The sequence below is a fragment of the Nycticebus coucang genome, chromosome 3, assembly GCF_027406575.1.
Source record: "Nycticebus coucang isolate mNycCou1 chromosome 3, mNycCou1.pri, whole genome shotgun sequence".
Lineage (NCBI taxonomy): Eukaryota > Metazoa > Chordata > Mammalia > Primates > Lorisidae > Nycticebus > Nycticebus coucang.
The window spans coordinates 26,410,840-26,427,691 of NC_069782.1; the positions used below are offsets into that span (position 1 = coordinate 26,410,840).

General features: G+C 39.4%; 1 protein-coding gene across 2 annotated transcripts in view; it reads right to left on the reverse strand.

Moving 5' to 3' along the window:
• The window catches only part of METAP2 (methionyl aminopeptidase 2), a 32,811-nt gene that overhangs the window by 15,378 nt on the left and 581 nt on the right, over positions 1–16,852 (reverse strand). The window contains exons 2-4 of one of the 2 annotated variants that reach the window (XM_053582600.1): positions 15,300–15,407; positions 9,038–9,103; positions 5,406–5,508 (exon numbers count right to left, since the gene is read on the reverse strand). In XM_053582600.1, the coding sequence (XP_053438575.1) occupies positions 5,406–5,508; positions 9,038–9,103; positions 15,300–15,407 (277 nt within the window). The remainder of the gene's footprint in view (positions 1–5,405; positions 5,509–9,037; positions 9,104–15,299; positions 15,408–16,852) is intronic. The other variant, XM_053582601.1, reaches the window with a different exon arrangement.

Sequence of the window (16,852 nt, forward strand, 5' to 3'; positions counted from 1 at the left end):
CAGCTAGTTTTTTTTTTTTTTGTTTCCCCCCAAGATGGGGTCTCACTCTTGCTCAGGCTGGCCTCCAACTCGTGAGCTCAAGCAATCCACCCACCTCAGCCTCCCAACGTGCTAGGATTATAGGCATGAGCCACTGAACCAGGCTGCACAGAGAATGTTAACCTTTTTTAAAGTAACAAACCATTGTAGTAAAAACTGATTCAGACAAGGATCAGTAACATATGCTATATGTGAGAAGGACTTTCCCAAAGAACTAGTTATTTAGATAGTCTCAATGTAACTTCCCACAAATTACTAAATACAAGAAAAAATAGTAATGATACACTGGAGAAACTGGATAATACCTTAACCAAACAATAAAAATTAATAACAGTAAGAAACAAACTGACATCACATGCCTCCAGATGTGACACCCTGAAAAGGATACCACATCTATATTATCTAGTATGTAGTATTCAGTCCAAAAAAAGGATAACCCGCTCTCAAATGGCTCATAAAAAATAGCATGTATACAAATTCACCAATGTAACATTTGCCACCTATCTTCCAAGGAGAAAACAGAGTATTACTTATACATGACACATAATATGTAAACTGTCATATTCCATTAGGATAGAGAAAAAGTACTACTTTGAGAAGTATTAATATCTCCCTCTACTATTTCAAAAATGTAAATGAATCCACCCATATGTTTAATTTATAATAGAAGCTGAGAGTAAGAAAAGATAGTTTTTCAGATTTACAAAATTTCAATTTTTTCATTATTAAATATCTAATGTTCCACAATATTCACATTGTTTAATAGCGAGGTATTGTGGTAGGTGCCTATAGTCCCAGCTACTTGGGAAGCTAAAGGCAAGAGGATCGCTTGTGCCCAAGAGTTTGAGGTTGCTTTGAGCCATGACGCCACTGCACTCTGAGGGCTACAGAGTAACAGTCTAAGAAAAAAAACTTCAATTAAAAAATTAAAATGTTAACAATCTGTTAACAATTACAGTAAATGAATGGCTTTCCTTAACTCTAGAAATAAGTATACAGAAATGGAAATGAGAATAAAAAGTATTTCATTCCCATCAGTAACAAAAACCTAAAACACTTAGGGCTAGGCATGGTGGTTCACACTTGTAATCCTAGCACTCTGGGAGGCTGTGGCAGGTGGACTGCCTAAGCTCATGACTTTGAGACCAGCCGGAGCCAGAGCAAGACCTTGTCTCTAAAAATAGCCAGGGGTCGCGGTGGGTGCCTGCAGTCCCAGCTACTTGGGAGGCTGGGACTAGAGAATCACTTGAGCCCAAGAGTTTAAGGTTTCTGTGAGCTGTGATGCCATGGCATTCTACCAAGGACAACAAAGTAAGACTCTGTCTCGAAAAAAAGAATAAATTTAACAAGAAAGGGATAACACCTACCAGAGAACAAAATCTAAATAAGTGAAGAAAAAAAAAGGATACCATGACACTGGAAAGGCAAGATGATAAAACTGTCAATTTTCAGAAAACTTAATATATAAATATAGTACAATTTTGATGAGAATTCTAACAGGGCATTTCTCTTGCATGTGTATCTATAGAAGTATATAGATAAGCCAGGCTTGTGGCTCACATCTGTAATACAAGGACTCTGGGAGGCTGAGGCAGATAGATCACCTGAGCTCAGGAATTTGAGACCAGCCTGGACAAGAGCAGGACCCTGTCTCTACTGAAAATAGAAAAAACTAGTTGGGCATTCTGGCAGGTACCTGGTAGGCCCAGCTCTTCAGGAGGCCGAGGCAAGAGGATCACTTGAGCCCAAGAATTTGAGGGTGCTGTGAGCTATAACACCCTGGCACTCTATCCAGGGAAACAGAGTGAGACTTCGTTTCAAAAAGGAAAAAAAAAACAAAACAAAAAAAACGAAAGAAAGAAAAAGTAATGACTTTTTTTTTTTTAATGACTAAAACCAGTTAAGTACAAAAGAATTGTGTTTGGTCTAATGTGGCAAGAGAGAATGACTTATTAAATTATTGGCACATACTTCAGAGTTTCTGATATCAAATCAAAATAGTATTTTGTAAGAACAAACAGATCAGTGGAACAGAAATAATCCAGAAACTGTTTCCATTATATATATGAGAATACAACATGTGACAAAGGTAGTCATTCAATTCTGTAGGACAAATTATTTAATAAACAATAAACTGGTTATCCATTGAAAATAAAATTAGTGCTCCTAACCTTATACAAAAAGTTCCAGATCAATTAAAGATGAATAAAACACAAAGTAAAAGTTTAAGGAAATATGAGAGACTGCTAGGAACCCAGAAGTATAATATGAACATATAATGCATTTCAAAACTTAAAACTTTTAGAAGAGCAAACGATACCATAACAGAGCCAACAGTTAAAAGATGTTCAAAATCACTAGCAGTCTAAAAATCATAAAGTACTAATGTCTTTTTTGTAAAGTACTAATGTCTTTTTTCAGCAATCCCACTCATGAACAACTGTCTCATTAACAACTACCAGATGAGATTTTATATATAGATATATATCTTTTTTTTTTTTTTTTTGTAGAGACAGAGTCTTACGGTACCGCCCTCGGTAGAGTGCCGTGGCATCACACGGCTCACAGCAACCTCTAACTCTTGGGCTTACGCGATTCTCTTGCCTCAGCCTCCCGAGCAGCTGGGACTACAGGCGCGCGCCACAACGCCCGGCTATTTTTTTGTTGCAGTTTGGCCGGGGCTGGGTTTGAACCCACCACCTTTGGCATATGGAGCCGGCGCCCTACTCACTGAGCCACAGGCGCCACCCTAGATATATATCTTTTATCTACCTTTTATTGCAGAATGATTTACAGTGGCAAAAAAAAAAAAAAAATTGGAAACAAAGTGAATGCCCATCAATTAGAGAAGGGTGGGGGAAAGTATGGTACATATATGGACACCAAGAAATATCACAAAGTCATTCAAAATAACTATAGAGCTATGCTAATCAACTTGTAGGTACTTCCAAGAGGTAGTACTGATGGAGAAAAGACAGAAGAAAGTATGCTTATAATTCCACTTTTAAAAACAAAACAAAAAGAAAAACACTCCCCTTACATAAATAGACACAGATGTACACATACATGAGCAGAAAAAACATGGAAGGCTAGGTGGTTAACATGGGTCTGGAAGAAAGGGAAAGAAGAGGGAACAAGCAAAAAAAATAATAATACTAAATTAAAAGATTATATTTAAAAATAAATGTGATCACATCATATGTACTATGAGAATTTATTAATGTAAAATTATGTATTTGTGACATTTTAAAAATAGATGCTTTAAGATAGGGATAGCAATTGATGAATTCAAATTCAAAGAAAAGATGCCAGGCCATAAAATTCTAAAATTGTGGGCGGCGCCTGTGGCTCAGTCGGTAAGGTGCCAGCCCCATATACCAAGGGTGGCGGGTTCAAACCCGGCCCCGGCCAAACTGCAACCAAAAAATAGCCGGGCGTTGTGGCGGGCGCCTGTAGTCCCAGCTACTCGGAAGGCTGAAGCAAGAGAATCGCTTAAGCCCAGGAGTTGGAGATTGCTGTGAGCTGTGTGAGGCCACAGCACTCTACCGAGGGCCATAAAGTGAAACTCTGTCTCTACAAAAAAAAAAAAAAAAATTCTAAAATTGTACAAACTTATTCTGTAAGAACATTCACTACTGAGAATTAGGAAGAAGGTGAAAATACAGCAACATTATGTTTTTACAGCAGAAGCTTTCTTAACCAACTATTGCAACCACTGGATTAATCAGTGCCCAATTCTCTCTATAAGACTTACTGATCAAAGCCCATAGTATTGTGATTATCTGTGGCTGACTATTCTGAATAATAACAGCAGCTAACTTACTTAATGTTCACTATGTATCTGTTACTTTTCTCTAAGGGCTTTACATATATTTTTATTCTTCATAAGAACCCCAGAGAGGGCTCATTTTTTATAGTAAGATGAGGAAATGAAAGCACGGATATAATAAATTACTTGTCCAGGTCACAAAGCTAGTAAGTGTTAGAACTGGGATTTAAATGCAGATAGTTTGGTCTCAATTCCCACACTCTCAGTCTACGTAATGCTGTTATGAGCGTCTGCTGACCAGCTGAAATGTATCCTTATAGAATTCTTCTAAGAATCAAAAGAATAGGGCGGCGCCTGTGGCTCAGTCAGTAAGGCACCGGCCCCATATACCGAGGGTGGCAGGTTCAAACCCGACCCCGGCCAAACTGCAACCAAAAAATAGCCAGGCGTTGTGGCAGGCGCCTGTAGTCCCAGCTACTCGGGAGGCTGAGGCAAGAGAATCACTTAAGCCCAGGAGTTGGAGGTTGCTGTGAGCTGTGTGAGGCCACGGCACTCTACCGAGGGCCATAAAGTGAGACTCAGTCTCTACAAAAAAAAAAAAAAAAAAAAAAGGAATCAAAAGAATATATTCCCGTCAGTACTTGTTATTGTAATTACATATTGTTACACAAAAAGAAATGCTTCTTTAGGGCGGCGCCTGTGGCTCAAGGAGTAGGGCGCCGATCCCATATGCCAGAGGTGGCGGGTTCAAACCCAGCCCTGGCCAAAAAAAAAAAGAAATGCTTCTTTGAAAACTAAACTGACCACTCTGAAAAGTCTCAATAAAGACATGTCATCAAAAAATATTCCCGTCAAATCAAGTTTAGATAAGAATTATAAATGGTTTCAGTCAAAAAAAAAAAAAAAGTAAAAATATACATATCAGGCTCTGCACCTGTAGCACAGTGGTTAGTGCCAGCCACATGCACTGAAGCTGGTGCGTTGGAGCCCGACCCAGGCCAGCTAAACAACAATGACAACTACAAAAAGAAAATAGCCAGGTGTTGTGGCAGGCGCCTGTAGTCCCAACTACTCGGGAGGCTGAGGCAAGATCGCTTAAGTCCAAGAGTTTGAGGTTGCTGTGAGCTGTGACACCACAGCACTCTACTGAGAGTGACAAAGTGAGACTCTGTCTCAAAAAAATAAAATAAAATAAAATAAAATAAAATATATATATATACACACACACACATATATAAATCTTTAGATCACTCAGTTCTTGCTCCTCTTCAGAGAAACCAAAATGGAAACTGTAGATGCTTTATGAATATAGTTTATTTGAAGGGGTGAAGAGGGGTGAAAACAAATTTGTTTAAGTTAGCCTTTATCTACAAAGATTTGTATTTTTTATGATCCCACTTTAACACACTTTTTTGATTAACCAACGTGTTACTGGTCCCAATCATTTTGGATAAGAGGACTCCTACTGTATTCTCTTTGCAACAATTTCATAAGCTTTAATTATAGTAGAGCAAAAGTTCTGAGAAAAATTAAATCTGTCTTACTGCTAAGGTACAACCATCTAAAGTCAAACTGAAAGTTATTTTATAATCCTTACCCATCTTGTGTGGGTGGGTATTCGCACTCTTGTCCTTTGGGAAATACACCATTAGGATACAGGTCACATATTGGAACTGAGGGAGGGTCTGTTTGAACTTTTGCTGTGAGATACAAATAAAGCATTAACTTTTACAGTGACAAGTAAAATTAAATAGTTGTTACAATTTTCTCAGTTCCTATTGTTATTATACATTCTGATTTTAAGAAACACCTTTGCTGTTACCTTACAGTTAAAAACAGAAGACGCTTCACCATGTTGGCTACCTCATCTCTGATTTACTGCTGCTTGAGAAAAGAAATCTTCAACTCCTCACAACTCCATTATGTATTTAAACAGTATATGCTTTGGCAAAAAAGCACACTTCTAATGTTTTCATCTTCATTAACCATACCAGAGGTAGAATAGCATAGAGAGGCTAGTTATTACACATAAATATCAAAGTAACAAGAAAATAAGTCCTGGGGAGCGACTGTGGCTCAGTGAGTAGGGCACCAGCCCCATATACCAATGGTGGTGGGTTCGAACCCGGCCCCGGCCAAACTGCAACAACAAGAACAACAAAAATACCCGGGCGTTGTGGCAGGCGCCTATAGTTCCAGCTACCTGGGAGGCTAAGGCAAGAGAATCACCTAAGCCCAAGAGCTAGAGGTTGCTGTAAGCAGTGATTCCACAGCATTCTACCAAGGGCAACAAAGTGAGACTGTCTCTAAAAAAAAAAAAAAAAGAAGAAAAGAAGTCCTATAACCATAAAAATATGAATTATACATTAATAAAGTAAGTAAAAACTTATTTCAAGGACATATACATTAGGTATAAACATTAAGAGCATACATAATCAATGCTGGTCTTCCAAAATCTTAATTTCTCATCATGTCCCACTTTTATCTCATCTATAAATTTGATAAAGATACCTTTTACAGTATTCACAAATTAAAACTGAACTATCAGTTCAAAAGACTCAAAAAGATCATTACAGAAAAAATACAGAATTTGTCAGAACATCAAAATTGAAGTCTAGCCTTTACCGCTTATTAGCTGTGACTTGGACAAACCATGGTGCCATGCCTCAGTTTCCTCATCTAGAAAATGACAAATCAAGTGAAATCCTGGATAATCTTTAAAAACTATAATGCAGGGCGGCGCCTGTGGCTCAGTCGGTAGGGCGCCGGCCCCATATACCGAGGATGGCGGGTTCAAACCCGGCCCCGGCCAAACTGCAACCAAAAAATAGCCGGGCGTTGTGGCGGGCACCTGTAGTCCCAGCTACTCGGGAGGCTGAGGCAAGAGAATCGCTTCAGCCCAGGAGTTGGAGGTTGCTGTGAGCTGTGTGAGGCCACGGCACTCTACAGAGGGCCATAAAGTGAGACTCTGTCTCTACAAAAAAAAATAAAATAAAATAAAATTAAGCCCTCTAGCAATCAATATTAAAGAAAAAAATCCAGGCTATTTGCATAGTTTATGATGTTTTTGATATAAAAAAGATTAACTACTCAGGTAATGCACAATTATTCTTGATTTCTTGATTCTAAGAACAGGAATAAGAGAGTGTCTTTAGAGAGTGCTCAAAAAGAAATATAATAAACAGTACATTCAACAACATCCTCAAGGACAAAACAAAGGTTGATAGAATTATACTCAAACATCTGTCTGTGGAAAAATTCATCAAGGACAAATACTTAACACTCCTCTTACTCATCTGTCTTCATAAAAGAGCAAATTTAAAGTACTTAGAGAAATAGCTATCTTCTAAGTTATTCTCAGGTAATACCATTTCTCACAGCTACATCCTTAATGATTTCTGAGTGAAAAAATAGGACATCATAAACTTCGGAAGATTCCTGGAACCACATAACTAGTTCTCATTAAATACAGATTCATGTGCCTTCGTAGGCCAAGGAAAGGGGTAATATGGTTTCTTCAGAATAGAAGAATTTAGCAAGAACAGGTGCATGAATAGAAAGGCTCTCTCACTTCCACCTGGAGACACATCATGGAAATGGCTGACAGAGGCAATAACTTCCTTAAAAAATAATTTAAGTACTTCTCTCAATATAGACAAAAATGGAAGTCAGTTTGGTACAATAGCTCATGCGTGTAATCCTAGCATTCCAGAAGGCTGAGGTGGTAGGAGTGCTTGAGGTCCAGATTTTGAGATCCGCCAGAGCAAAAGAGAGACTCCTGTCCCTACAAAAAACAACAAAATTTAGCCAGGTATGTTGGCATGTGCCTGTAGCCCCAGCTACTCAGGAGGCTGAGGCAGAAGGATTGATATCTTAAGCCCATGCGTTTGAGGCTACAGTGAGCTATAATGACACCACTAGTCTCTAGCCCAAGATACAGACAGACTCTGCTTCAAAAACAAAAAGCCTATCCTCCAAAATTCCAACTTGTAAAATTTTAGCCTGAAAGATTAAAAAAAAAAAAAAAAAAAACGTAACCAGACATTCAAATACCTCTAACAGCCCAAAGGGAATCCCTGATAAGGACATAAGTGCTCTGCTCGGTGTCCATAGCTCAGTGGCTAGAGTGCCGGCCACATACATTGGGGCTGATGAACAACAATAATGACAATAACAACAAAAATAGCCAGGCGTTGTGGCAGGCGCCTGTAGTCCCAGCTACTTGGGAGGCTGAGGCAAGAAAATCACTTAAGTCTAAGAGTTTGGGGTTGCTGTGAGCTGTGATGCCACAGCACTCTACCAAGGGTGACATAGTAAGACTGTGTTGGCTGGGCACCTGTAGCACAGTGGTTACGGTGTCAGCCACATACACCGAGGCTGGCGGGTTCAAACCCAGCCCAGGCCAGCTAAACAACAATGACTACAACAACAACAACAAAAATGGCCGGGCGTTGTGGCAGGCACCTATAGTCCCAGCTACTTGGGAGGCTGAGGCAAGAGTATCGCTTAAGCCCAAGAGTTTGAGGTTGCTGTGAGCTGTGACACCATGGTACTCTACTGAGGATGACATACTGAGACTCTGTCTCAAAAAAAAAAAAAAAAAAAAAAAAAGAACAGAAGTGCTCAGATTCTCAGCTCAACCTTTGTTCCTTAATATTATACAATCTCCCCCCATCTCCCTAATATATTTTTAGGTCCCTGTAGATGTTTAGGTTATACCATTCATAGAAATGCAAAAGAAGTAGGACAATATTTTACACAAATTTAAAATAGTATAATATAAAAGTTACTAATTAAATCTCACCATATGCACATATTTAAAATAACGGGACTCCTCATTGAGTATTCATCAAGAATTTTATAATTTCAAAGCTGGCAGGTAAATTGCAAACTACACTTACCCCATTATGGCAACACTTTAGCCATACCTCACAAAAATTATTGTTTAAGTTAACATTTAAATTATAAAATTTTTAGAAATTCACCCTATACCTGTAGTAAACTCATATTGACATTGCTTAGCTGAATAACAGCTAAAGAAAATATCAACAAGACTGCCAAAGTATTTGCTAAATAATTATTAGTTTCACTAAGTTCTACCTCTATTAAGCCTAAGTTTATTTCCCTGACACATTATCAGCACCATAAGCAACTTCCAACCTATTCTTCAAACCTGTTGGTTCATAATCACTTTTAAGGTATCGTTTAAGATTAATTTAAGACACTAACATCCTCTCTTCTTCTTCTTCTTCTTCTTCTTCTTTCCGGTTGCTCCATCCCCATCACCATCTCCATCTAGGAAAAGACAAGTTACATATTCATTTAAACCTCATAAGCAGAAGGAAAAAGCAACCCCAAGTAGACGAGTATTCAGTCTATTTGTTAAATAAATAAATAAATGTTCTTTTAGTTTATCTTGTTTATATTCATTCTTTCACCAAAATGATAGGAAGCAACAGTTTAGCCAAGAGGGAAGTAACACAATCCAGGACTTATATGAGTTGGAACAGTATGAAAAGCCAATACCTGATGATTATCAGCGTCTCTCGTGCATCATACAATCTAATTCACATATTCCGTACTACAATTTTAACAGCCTTCTTCCCTCCCTTAAATGTTCATTGGGTTCTTAAATACCAAGCAATAGGAACAGAAGAACAAACAAGATAGTTTTTGCTCTGTAAAAACATTCAGTACCCTAACACAGTGCTACACACACTAGGTTCAACCTAAAACAAATGACTTAAGATGTATAACCAATTTAAAACACATTAAAAATCATTCCAGCTATATGACCTTGGGTGAGTTATTTAGCTTCTACCAAGGTTTCTTCATTTTTAAAGTGTATTAAACACCAATGATACATAATGCAAGGGTACATGTCAGATCTATTAGTATAGAGCATAAATGTCTTAATACAAAAACTAAGTAAACAAGATGAGGTATATAATAACCAGTGTGATGTAAGCATTCCTAATTCTATATGAAATCAGAGCACTGTACCCCATAAATGCATTAATGTATACATGATCTTTGTGTTTATGATTTAATAAAAATAAAAAAAAATAAAGTGTTAAGATAGTCCTTTCATACTCTCATTCTTCTAAGCTTAATTTACCTAATTCAATATCCAATGTCTGTATAGAATAATAGCCATCATTTACTGAACTTTTTATGCCAGGATGGCAGCAAAGCCAGGACCTGAATATATGAAACTACTACATGTACATGTACATATGTTTATGATTTCTACCATTATATTAAGCTGCAATTTGTTTTTTACCTTTCTTTCTTGCATAGCATCCCAGGACATTCTTCACAGCCAGAGAGATTGTTGTGTACTTTTACTAATTACCATGCCATGTTGCCATGTTGAATGGCAATTTCCATATGTAAAAAAAAAGGGATCTCAACCTTTACCTTGCACTATATAGAAAAATAAATTCTAAATGGACCATAGACCTAAACCCCTAAAAATACATACAGCTCTTAAAGAGAACATAGAAAATCTTCATGGGGCGGCGCCTGTGGCTCAGTGAGTAGGGCGCCAGCCCCATATGCCGAGGGTGGCGGGTTCAAACCCAGCCCCGGCCAAACTGCAACCAAAAAATAGCCGGGCGTTGTGGCGGGCGCCTGTAGTCCCAGCTGCTGGGGAGGCTGAGGCAGGAGAATCGCGTAAGCCCAAGAGTTAAGAGGTTGCTGTGAGCCGTGTGATGCCACGGCACTCTACCCGAGGGCGGTACAGTGAGACTCTGTCTCTACAAAAAAAAAAAAAAGAAAATCTTCATGAACTTAAAAACAGCAATAATTTAACTTTTTGGACAGAACACAAAAAGCACTACCCATAAATGTAACAATAGGTAAAATGGACATCATTAAAATTAAAACTGTGCTGTGAACAATACTATTAATGAAATAAAAAGACGTCCTACACCATGAGAGAAAATATATGCGAAACATATACCTGACAAATAATTTGCATCCAGAATACACAAGGAACTACTAAAAATAGAAGGACTAGCTGGGTGTGGTGGTGGGCACCTGCAGTCCCAGTCGCTCAGAAGACTGAGGCATGGGGATCACTTGAGTCTATGAGTTTGAGGATCAAGAGAACTGACTACAAGGGGAAACAAGGGAACTTTCTGTGAAAAAGGAAATGATCTGGGTGGCACCTGTGGCTCAAGGAGTAGGGCACCAGCCCCATATACTGGGGGTGGCGGGTTCAAGCCTGGCCCCTGCCAAAACTTCAAGGAAAAAAAAAAAAAAAAAGGAAATGAACTGTATCTTGGTGCAGTAGTGGTTACACAATGGCATATTCTGTCAAACCTCACTAAACTATATAATTAAAAAGGATGAATATTATTTTTAAGCAAATTACATGTTAATAGGCTTGACTCAAAATTTACTCAATTGGCTCAGGGCCTGTAGCTCAAGCGGCAAAGGCACTAACCATAAACACCAGAGCTGGCGGGTTCGAATCCAGCCCGGGCCTGGCAAACAACAATGACAACTACAACCCCCCCACCACCAAAAAAAATAGCCATGAGTTGTGGCAGGCGCCTGTAGTCCCAGCTACATAGGAGGCTGAGGCAAGAGAATCGCTTAAGCCCAGGAATTGGGAGGTTGCTGTGAGCTGTGATGCCACAGCACTCTACCCAGGGCGACAGCTTGAAGCTCTGTTTCAAAAAAAAAAAGAAAGAAAGAAAAATTCACTGAATTACCTCCAACACACTGCCAGATGCCCACCCAATCAACTTCTCATACTAATCAATACCCCCCTCCAAACTACACTCAATGCCCTCTTCTTTGCCTGCAAACCCCTCCCCTAGTCTCTAACAAGCTGTTACTCCCACTTCATTTCAGTCAACAGCACCAACATTCTGTCACCCTGAAGCCCATTAATTGCCTCTCTTTCCTGCTCCCCCAAATGAAAGTCTCCAAGGCCTTTGATTCATGTTTCTACACTTACTGACCCTTCCTTTCCATTCCTATTCACAACCATCAGTTTTAATCTTCATTACCATGTGCCTGGCTGTTATGAAACGGTGATCACCTCACCTTTCCTATACATTTACTCTCCTGTAAACAGCCCTACATATATAAGAAGTCTGAATTTTTTTTTTATACTATTCTTAGAAATGTTCGATTGCTTCTTCAATGAATCACCTCTAAGGCCAGTTTGCGCTGTTCATTACGCTTCAAATAACTTCTCAGCATTATTGCTACCCAAAGTAAGTCTCTTCTATTTGGTTTGGTTTAATTCCTATTCATTTCAATGAGTCTTCCCACCTCCAAATTTCAATATAGTACAACTCATTGCAGGTACCCAAATATGTTTCATCTTTGTCTTATCTTTCCACCACATCCAGATTCTGAAATCCTAGCTTTCCAAACCCTCAAAGACCTCTCACTGTTTGACACGTATTGCTAAAAGAAAACCCCCAAAATACAAAAAGCCCTCACATAACAACAGATTAGGAAAATGACTAGCTTGAATTAAAGAAAACTATAAATATTTCTAAAATCTTCTTTAATACACTGAAAATTTCTAATCTGACAAAACAAAAATTTTTTCTTTCAATATTAAAAGATAAATATAGGGCTTGGCGCCTATGGCTCAAGCAGTAGGGCACCAGCCACATACACCTGAGCTGGCAGGTTCAAATCCAGCCTGGGCCTGCCAAACAACAACGGTTGCAACCAAAAAATAGCCGGGTGTTGTAGCAGGCGCCTATAATCCCAGCTACTTGGGAGGCGGAGGCAAGAGAATCGCTTTAGCCCAGGAGTTTGAGGTTGCTGTGAGCTGTGATGCCATGGCACTCTACCTAGAGTGACAGCTTAAGGCTCTGTCTCAAAAAAAAAAAGATAAATACAATTTCAAAGACGTGTGGTGGCGCCTGTAGCTCAGTGGCTAGGGCACCAGCCACATCCACTGAGGCTGGTGGTTCCAATTTGGCCCCAGGCCTGCCAAACGACGACAACTACAACAACAACAAAAACTGCCGGGTGTTGCGGCAGGTACCTGTAGTCCCAGCTACTTGGGAGGCTGAAGCAAGAGAATCTCTTAAGCCCAAGAGTTTGAGGTAGCTGTGAGCTATGACACCCACAGCACTCTACCCAGAATAACTTGAGACTCTGTCTCAAAAAAAAAAAAAAAAAAAAGCGCAATGGAACAAGGTATACTTTTAAGATTAGCACCGTGATAGGCTACACACAGTGAGTCTATAGCAACTTATTATCTAGAATTTTCAAACCCTTTTCTTATTTAGAGCCGAAAATGTTCATAATCTGAAGCATTAACCAAGGCTGAATGAAAAAGAGGTTTGCTTAAGGAAGATGAAAAGTTAACAATTCTCTTGAACCTTGGTACTTTTTCCCAGTATATGCTGATTATAAGCTTCTTGAGGGCAGAAAACAACTTTCTAAAGGAAAAACTATTGGCACCTATGGCTCAAGCGGCTAAGGCACCAGCCACATACACCTGAGCTGGCGGGTTCGAATCCAGCCTGGGCCCACCAAAAAACAATGACAGCTGCAACCAAAAAAAAAAATCTGTTTAAAGGAAAAACTACTACTCTACATTGCCCTAACACAATAACTATAGTCCTTGCTAACAGCTGCTAGACATAACCCCAAGCTGGCAATGCTTGAAGTAGAGCAGCTGGTCATGGCAATCTATAACTGTAAATTTAAAGAATGGGAAAGTCCCATCTTCCCTTCTGCCAAAAGAGGCCATAGAATAACTTGTCTTTCTAATCATCTCTTAATCCACTCTACTGATAGTGTCAATTACTAGAATTCCAGGAGTTACTGTCTTCAAAGAAATCTTATGTCACCCAAATTCACCCAAGGAGCTAGGGTTAGGGAATTTATAAGAGTTTAAAAGTACTTCAACATACTTCTTTGAGAATGAAGAGAGGTAGCTCTACTACAGAGAGTAAAAGGAACAGACCTGGAAGTAGTTGCTAGCTTTGAAATTCTGGCTGTAAATTCAGAGTGATATTCAAAGTAAATTCAACATTTACTCTGTTACATCGGGAAAATCACATAACCACCACCTCCCTATTTGTAAAATCAGACTAGTATCTACTTTGGTTGGCTCTGTGAGGTTAAAATGAGAATGCATGTGAAAGAAACTCTGCAAAGTACCTAGTACATACTAACTCTTCATTAAGTATCAGTCAAAGGTGTCCAACCTTTTCTTCCTCAGCTGAAAAAGAGTTGTCCTGGGCTAGACAGTAACACACAAACACTAATAAAAACTAATCAGCAGGGAATAAAAAAAGGTCCATGCTTATTTTTCATATCCAACATGAAGAAAAGCAAAGTCCTCACAAAATCAGCAAGTGGCCTATGGCCACAGGTTGGAGCCCCCTGATAAACAACTGCTCCATTTTATCTTCTTAATATCCACTACTTGGCCTTCTACCAAGCACATTTTTTATTTTTTTATTTTTTTGAGACAAGAGTCTCACTATGTCGCCCTTGGTAGAGTGCCATGGCATCACAGCTCACAGCAACCTCTAACTCCTGAGCTTAAGTGATTCTCTTGCCTCAGCCTCCCAAGTAGCTGGGACTACAGGCACCCACCACAATGCTGGGCTATTTTGTTGTTGTTGTTGTCATTGTTGTTTGGCAGGCCTGGGCTGGGTTCAAACCCTCCAGCCCCGGTGTATGTGGCTGGCGCCTTACCTACTGACCTACAGGTGCTAAGCCCCACATACATTTTTTTAAAGCTGAGATCTTTACTATCTGAGCAGCTAATACATATATTCAACTTTTTTTTGAGTTGTTAATATGTAATACATACTTTTTTTTTTTTTTTTAAGAGACGGGGTCTCACTCTGTCAGCCTGACTGGGGTATGCTGGTACCATCATAGATCACTGTAGCCTCAAACTCCTGGGCTCACATAATCCTCCTGTCTCAGCCTTCCAATTAGCTGAGATGACAGGCATGAGTCACCACACCCAGCTACCTTTTCCTTTTTATCTGCGATATTAATTGGGCTCTTAAGAGAAATGTGAGAGCCGGGCGTTGTGGCGGGCACCTGTAGTCCCAGCTACTCGGGAGGCTGAGGCAAGAGAATCGCTTAAGCCCAGGAGTTGGAGGTTGCTGTGAGCTGTGTGAGGCCACGGCACTCTACCGAGGGCCATAAAGTGAGACTCTGTCTCTACAAAAAAAAAAAAAGAGAGAAATGTGAGAAAATAGAATAGCTGTTTAAAGAATATCACATAAATCAGGGGTCCTCAAACTGCGGCCTGTGGGCCACATGAGGCGGTGTGATTGTATTTGTTCCCGTTTTGTTTTTTTACTTCAATAATAAGGTACGTGCAGTGTGCATAGGAATTTGTTCATAGTTTTTTTTTTTTTTTAAACTATAGTCCAGCCCTCCAATGGTCTGAGGGACAGTGAATTGGCCCCCGGTTTAAAAAGTTTGAGGACCCCTGTGACTAGCTTTTCCAACTACAAAGATCAAATTAACCATTTACCTTCATCATCATCATCTCTTTCTTTTTCTTCCAATGCTTGTTTTTCCAATTGTCTTGCTACCTCATCCACTGAGGCTCCTGATTCTTTATCAGGTTCTTGTTGCCCTACTGATCAAATAAAATAGCACGAGTTAAATCAGATACAGAAACTTTCCCACAAGATTATGCTCTAACAATCCTGGGGAATTCACAAGTCTTTTTTCCTCATACGTGCTGGGGGGGTGGGGGTGGAACAGAAACATTATTGTAAACATAATATTATTTGTTTAATGACAGAAAAATCTTCCATACCTAAAGTAGTACTACATATGGTCTATTCATTACTTCACTAAACAATATATCCATTACATGTGCCACCAAGCTAAAAACTAAACTTTTGTGAGTTGGTCCCTATGCTCAAGTAGTTTAACTTTTAAAAGTGGTCAGCGGTTAGACTACAAATATTTTAATTACCAGAAAGATACTTAAGATAAACAATAAATGTGTAGGACCTTATGAAGAAGAGAGTTCATGAGCAACACCAAGGAACTTCTGAGCTTCATAAAGAAAGAAGCTATCATAATCGGCTACGTAAAATCAAAACAAATAGGAAAAAATAGTCCATTACTAAAAAACAAAATTCCTGAACATCTAAGCACAAGACCAGGGTCCTTCATCTGTAAGTGATTACAGTCTAGCTGTAGGAGCAACATGTTACATGTAGAAAGAAAAAGTATTGTCAGGTAGTGCATAATGAAGTAACATTCTGGCTTAAGAGAATTCATACTAAGAAACACAACTGTTAAAGAAAATACATTAGGGCCAGTCAGCGGAACACCTTACAGAACAAACTGCAGAATTTAGATTTCATCTGAAAGCCAGGGACATCCACCAGACTATGTGCTGGTGCTAAATTTTGCTAGAGAAGAGTCCCAACAATGCTACAACACTCCCTTCCCATCTAATCATAATTTCAGAAAGATGTAGATTAGCCCTCTACAACCTCCCTCAACATCATTATTAATCACCTCTGGCCTCTTCATTTATCTTTTCCTTTCTTTGGCTGATTTTAACTAGAAACAGGTAAAAATAATTTTTTTTCACTGAGAGAGCTTTGCGTAACAAAACACTGACTTCTCAAAATGCGACTTTTAAGTTGCTTCACAATATGCAACTGTTGTCCTTGTGTTACCAGTGGATTTAGAGGCTCCCGCCCTGAGAAGTTCCATTCTGAGCAACAGAATATCCTACCTGCATTGCCTGCAAGTGGCATCCTAATTCAGGCCTAAAGCGCTATCGCTTGACTCTACGGTGAGATTGGGCAAGTGAAAATTCGCACCACCACCACCAATCCTGGAATTACTCTGTGACATGAGTGCACAAGCATACACATACATTCACACCCCTAGTAAAAACAGGATGGTGGGGGTATATTTGATCTGGCATTACGTTCGCCCACACTGCTCCTAACCTCAATGAAAATACCTCCCAGCAAAGAGGCAGCAATACGGGTCTCAACTGGATTTTCTAGGCGGCCGAACCACGCGGAAGATGGTGGGGCCGTGCTCTGTGCG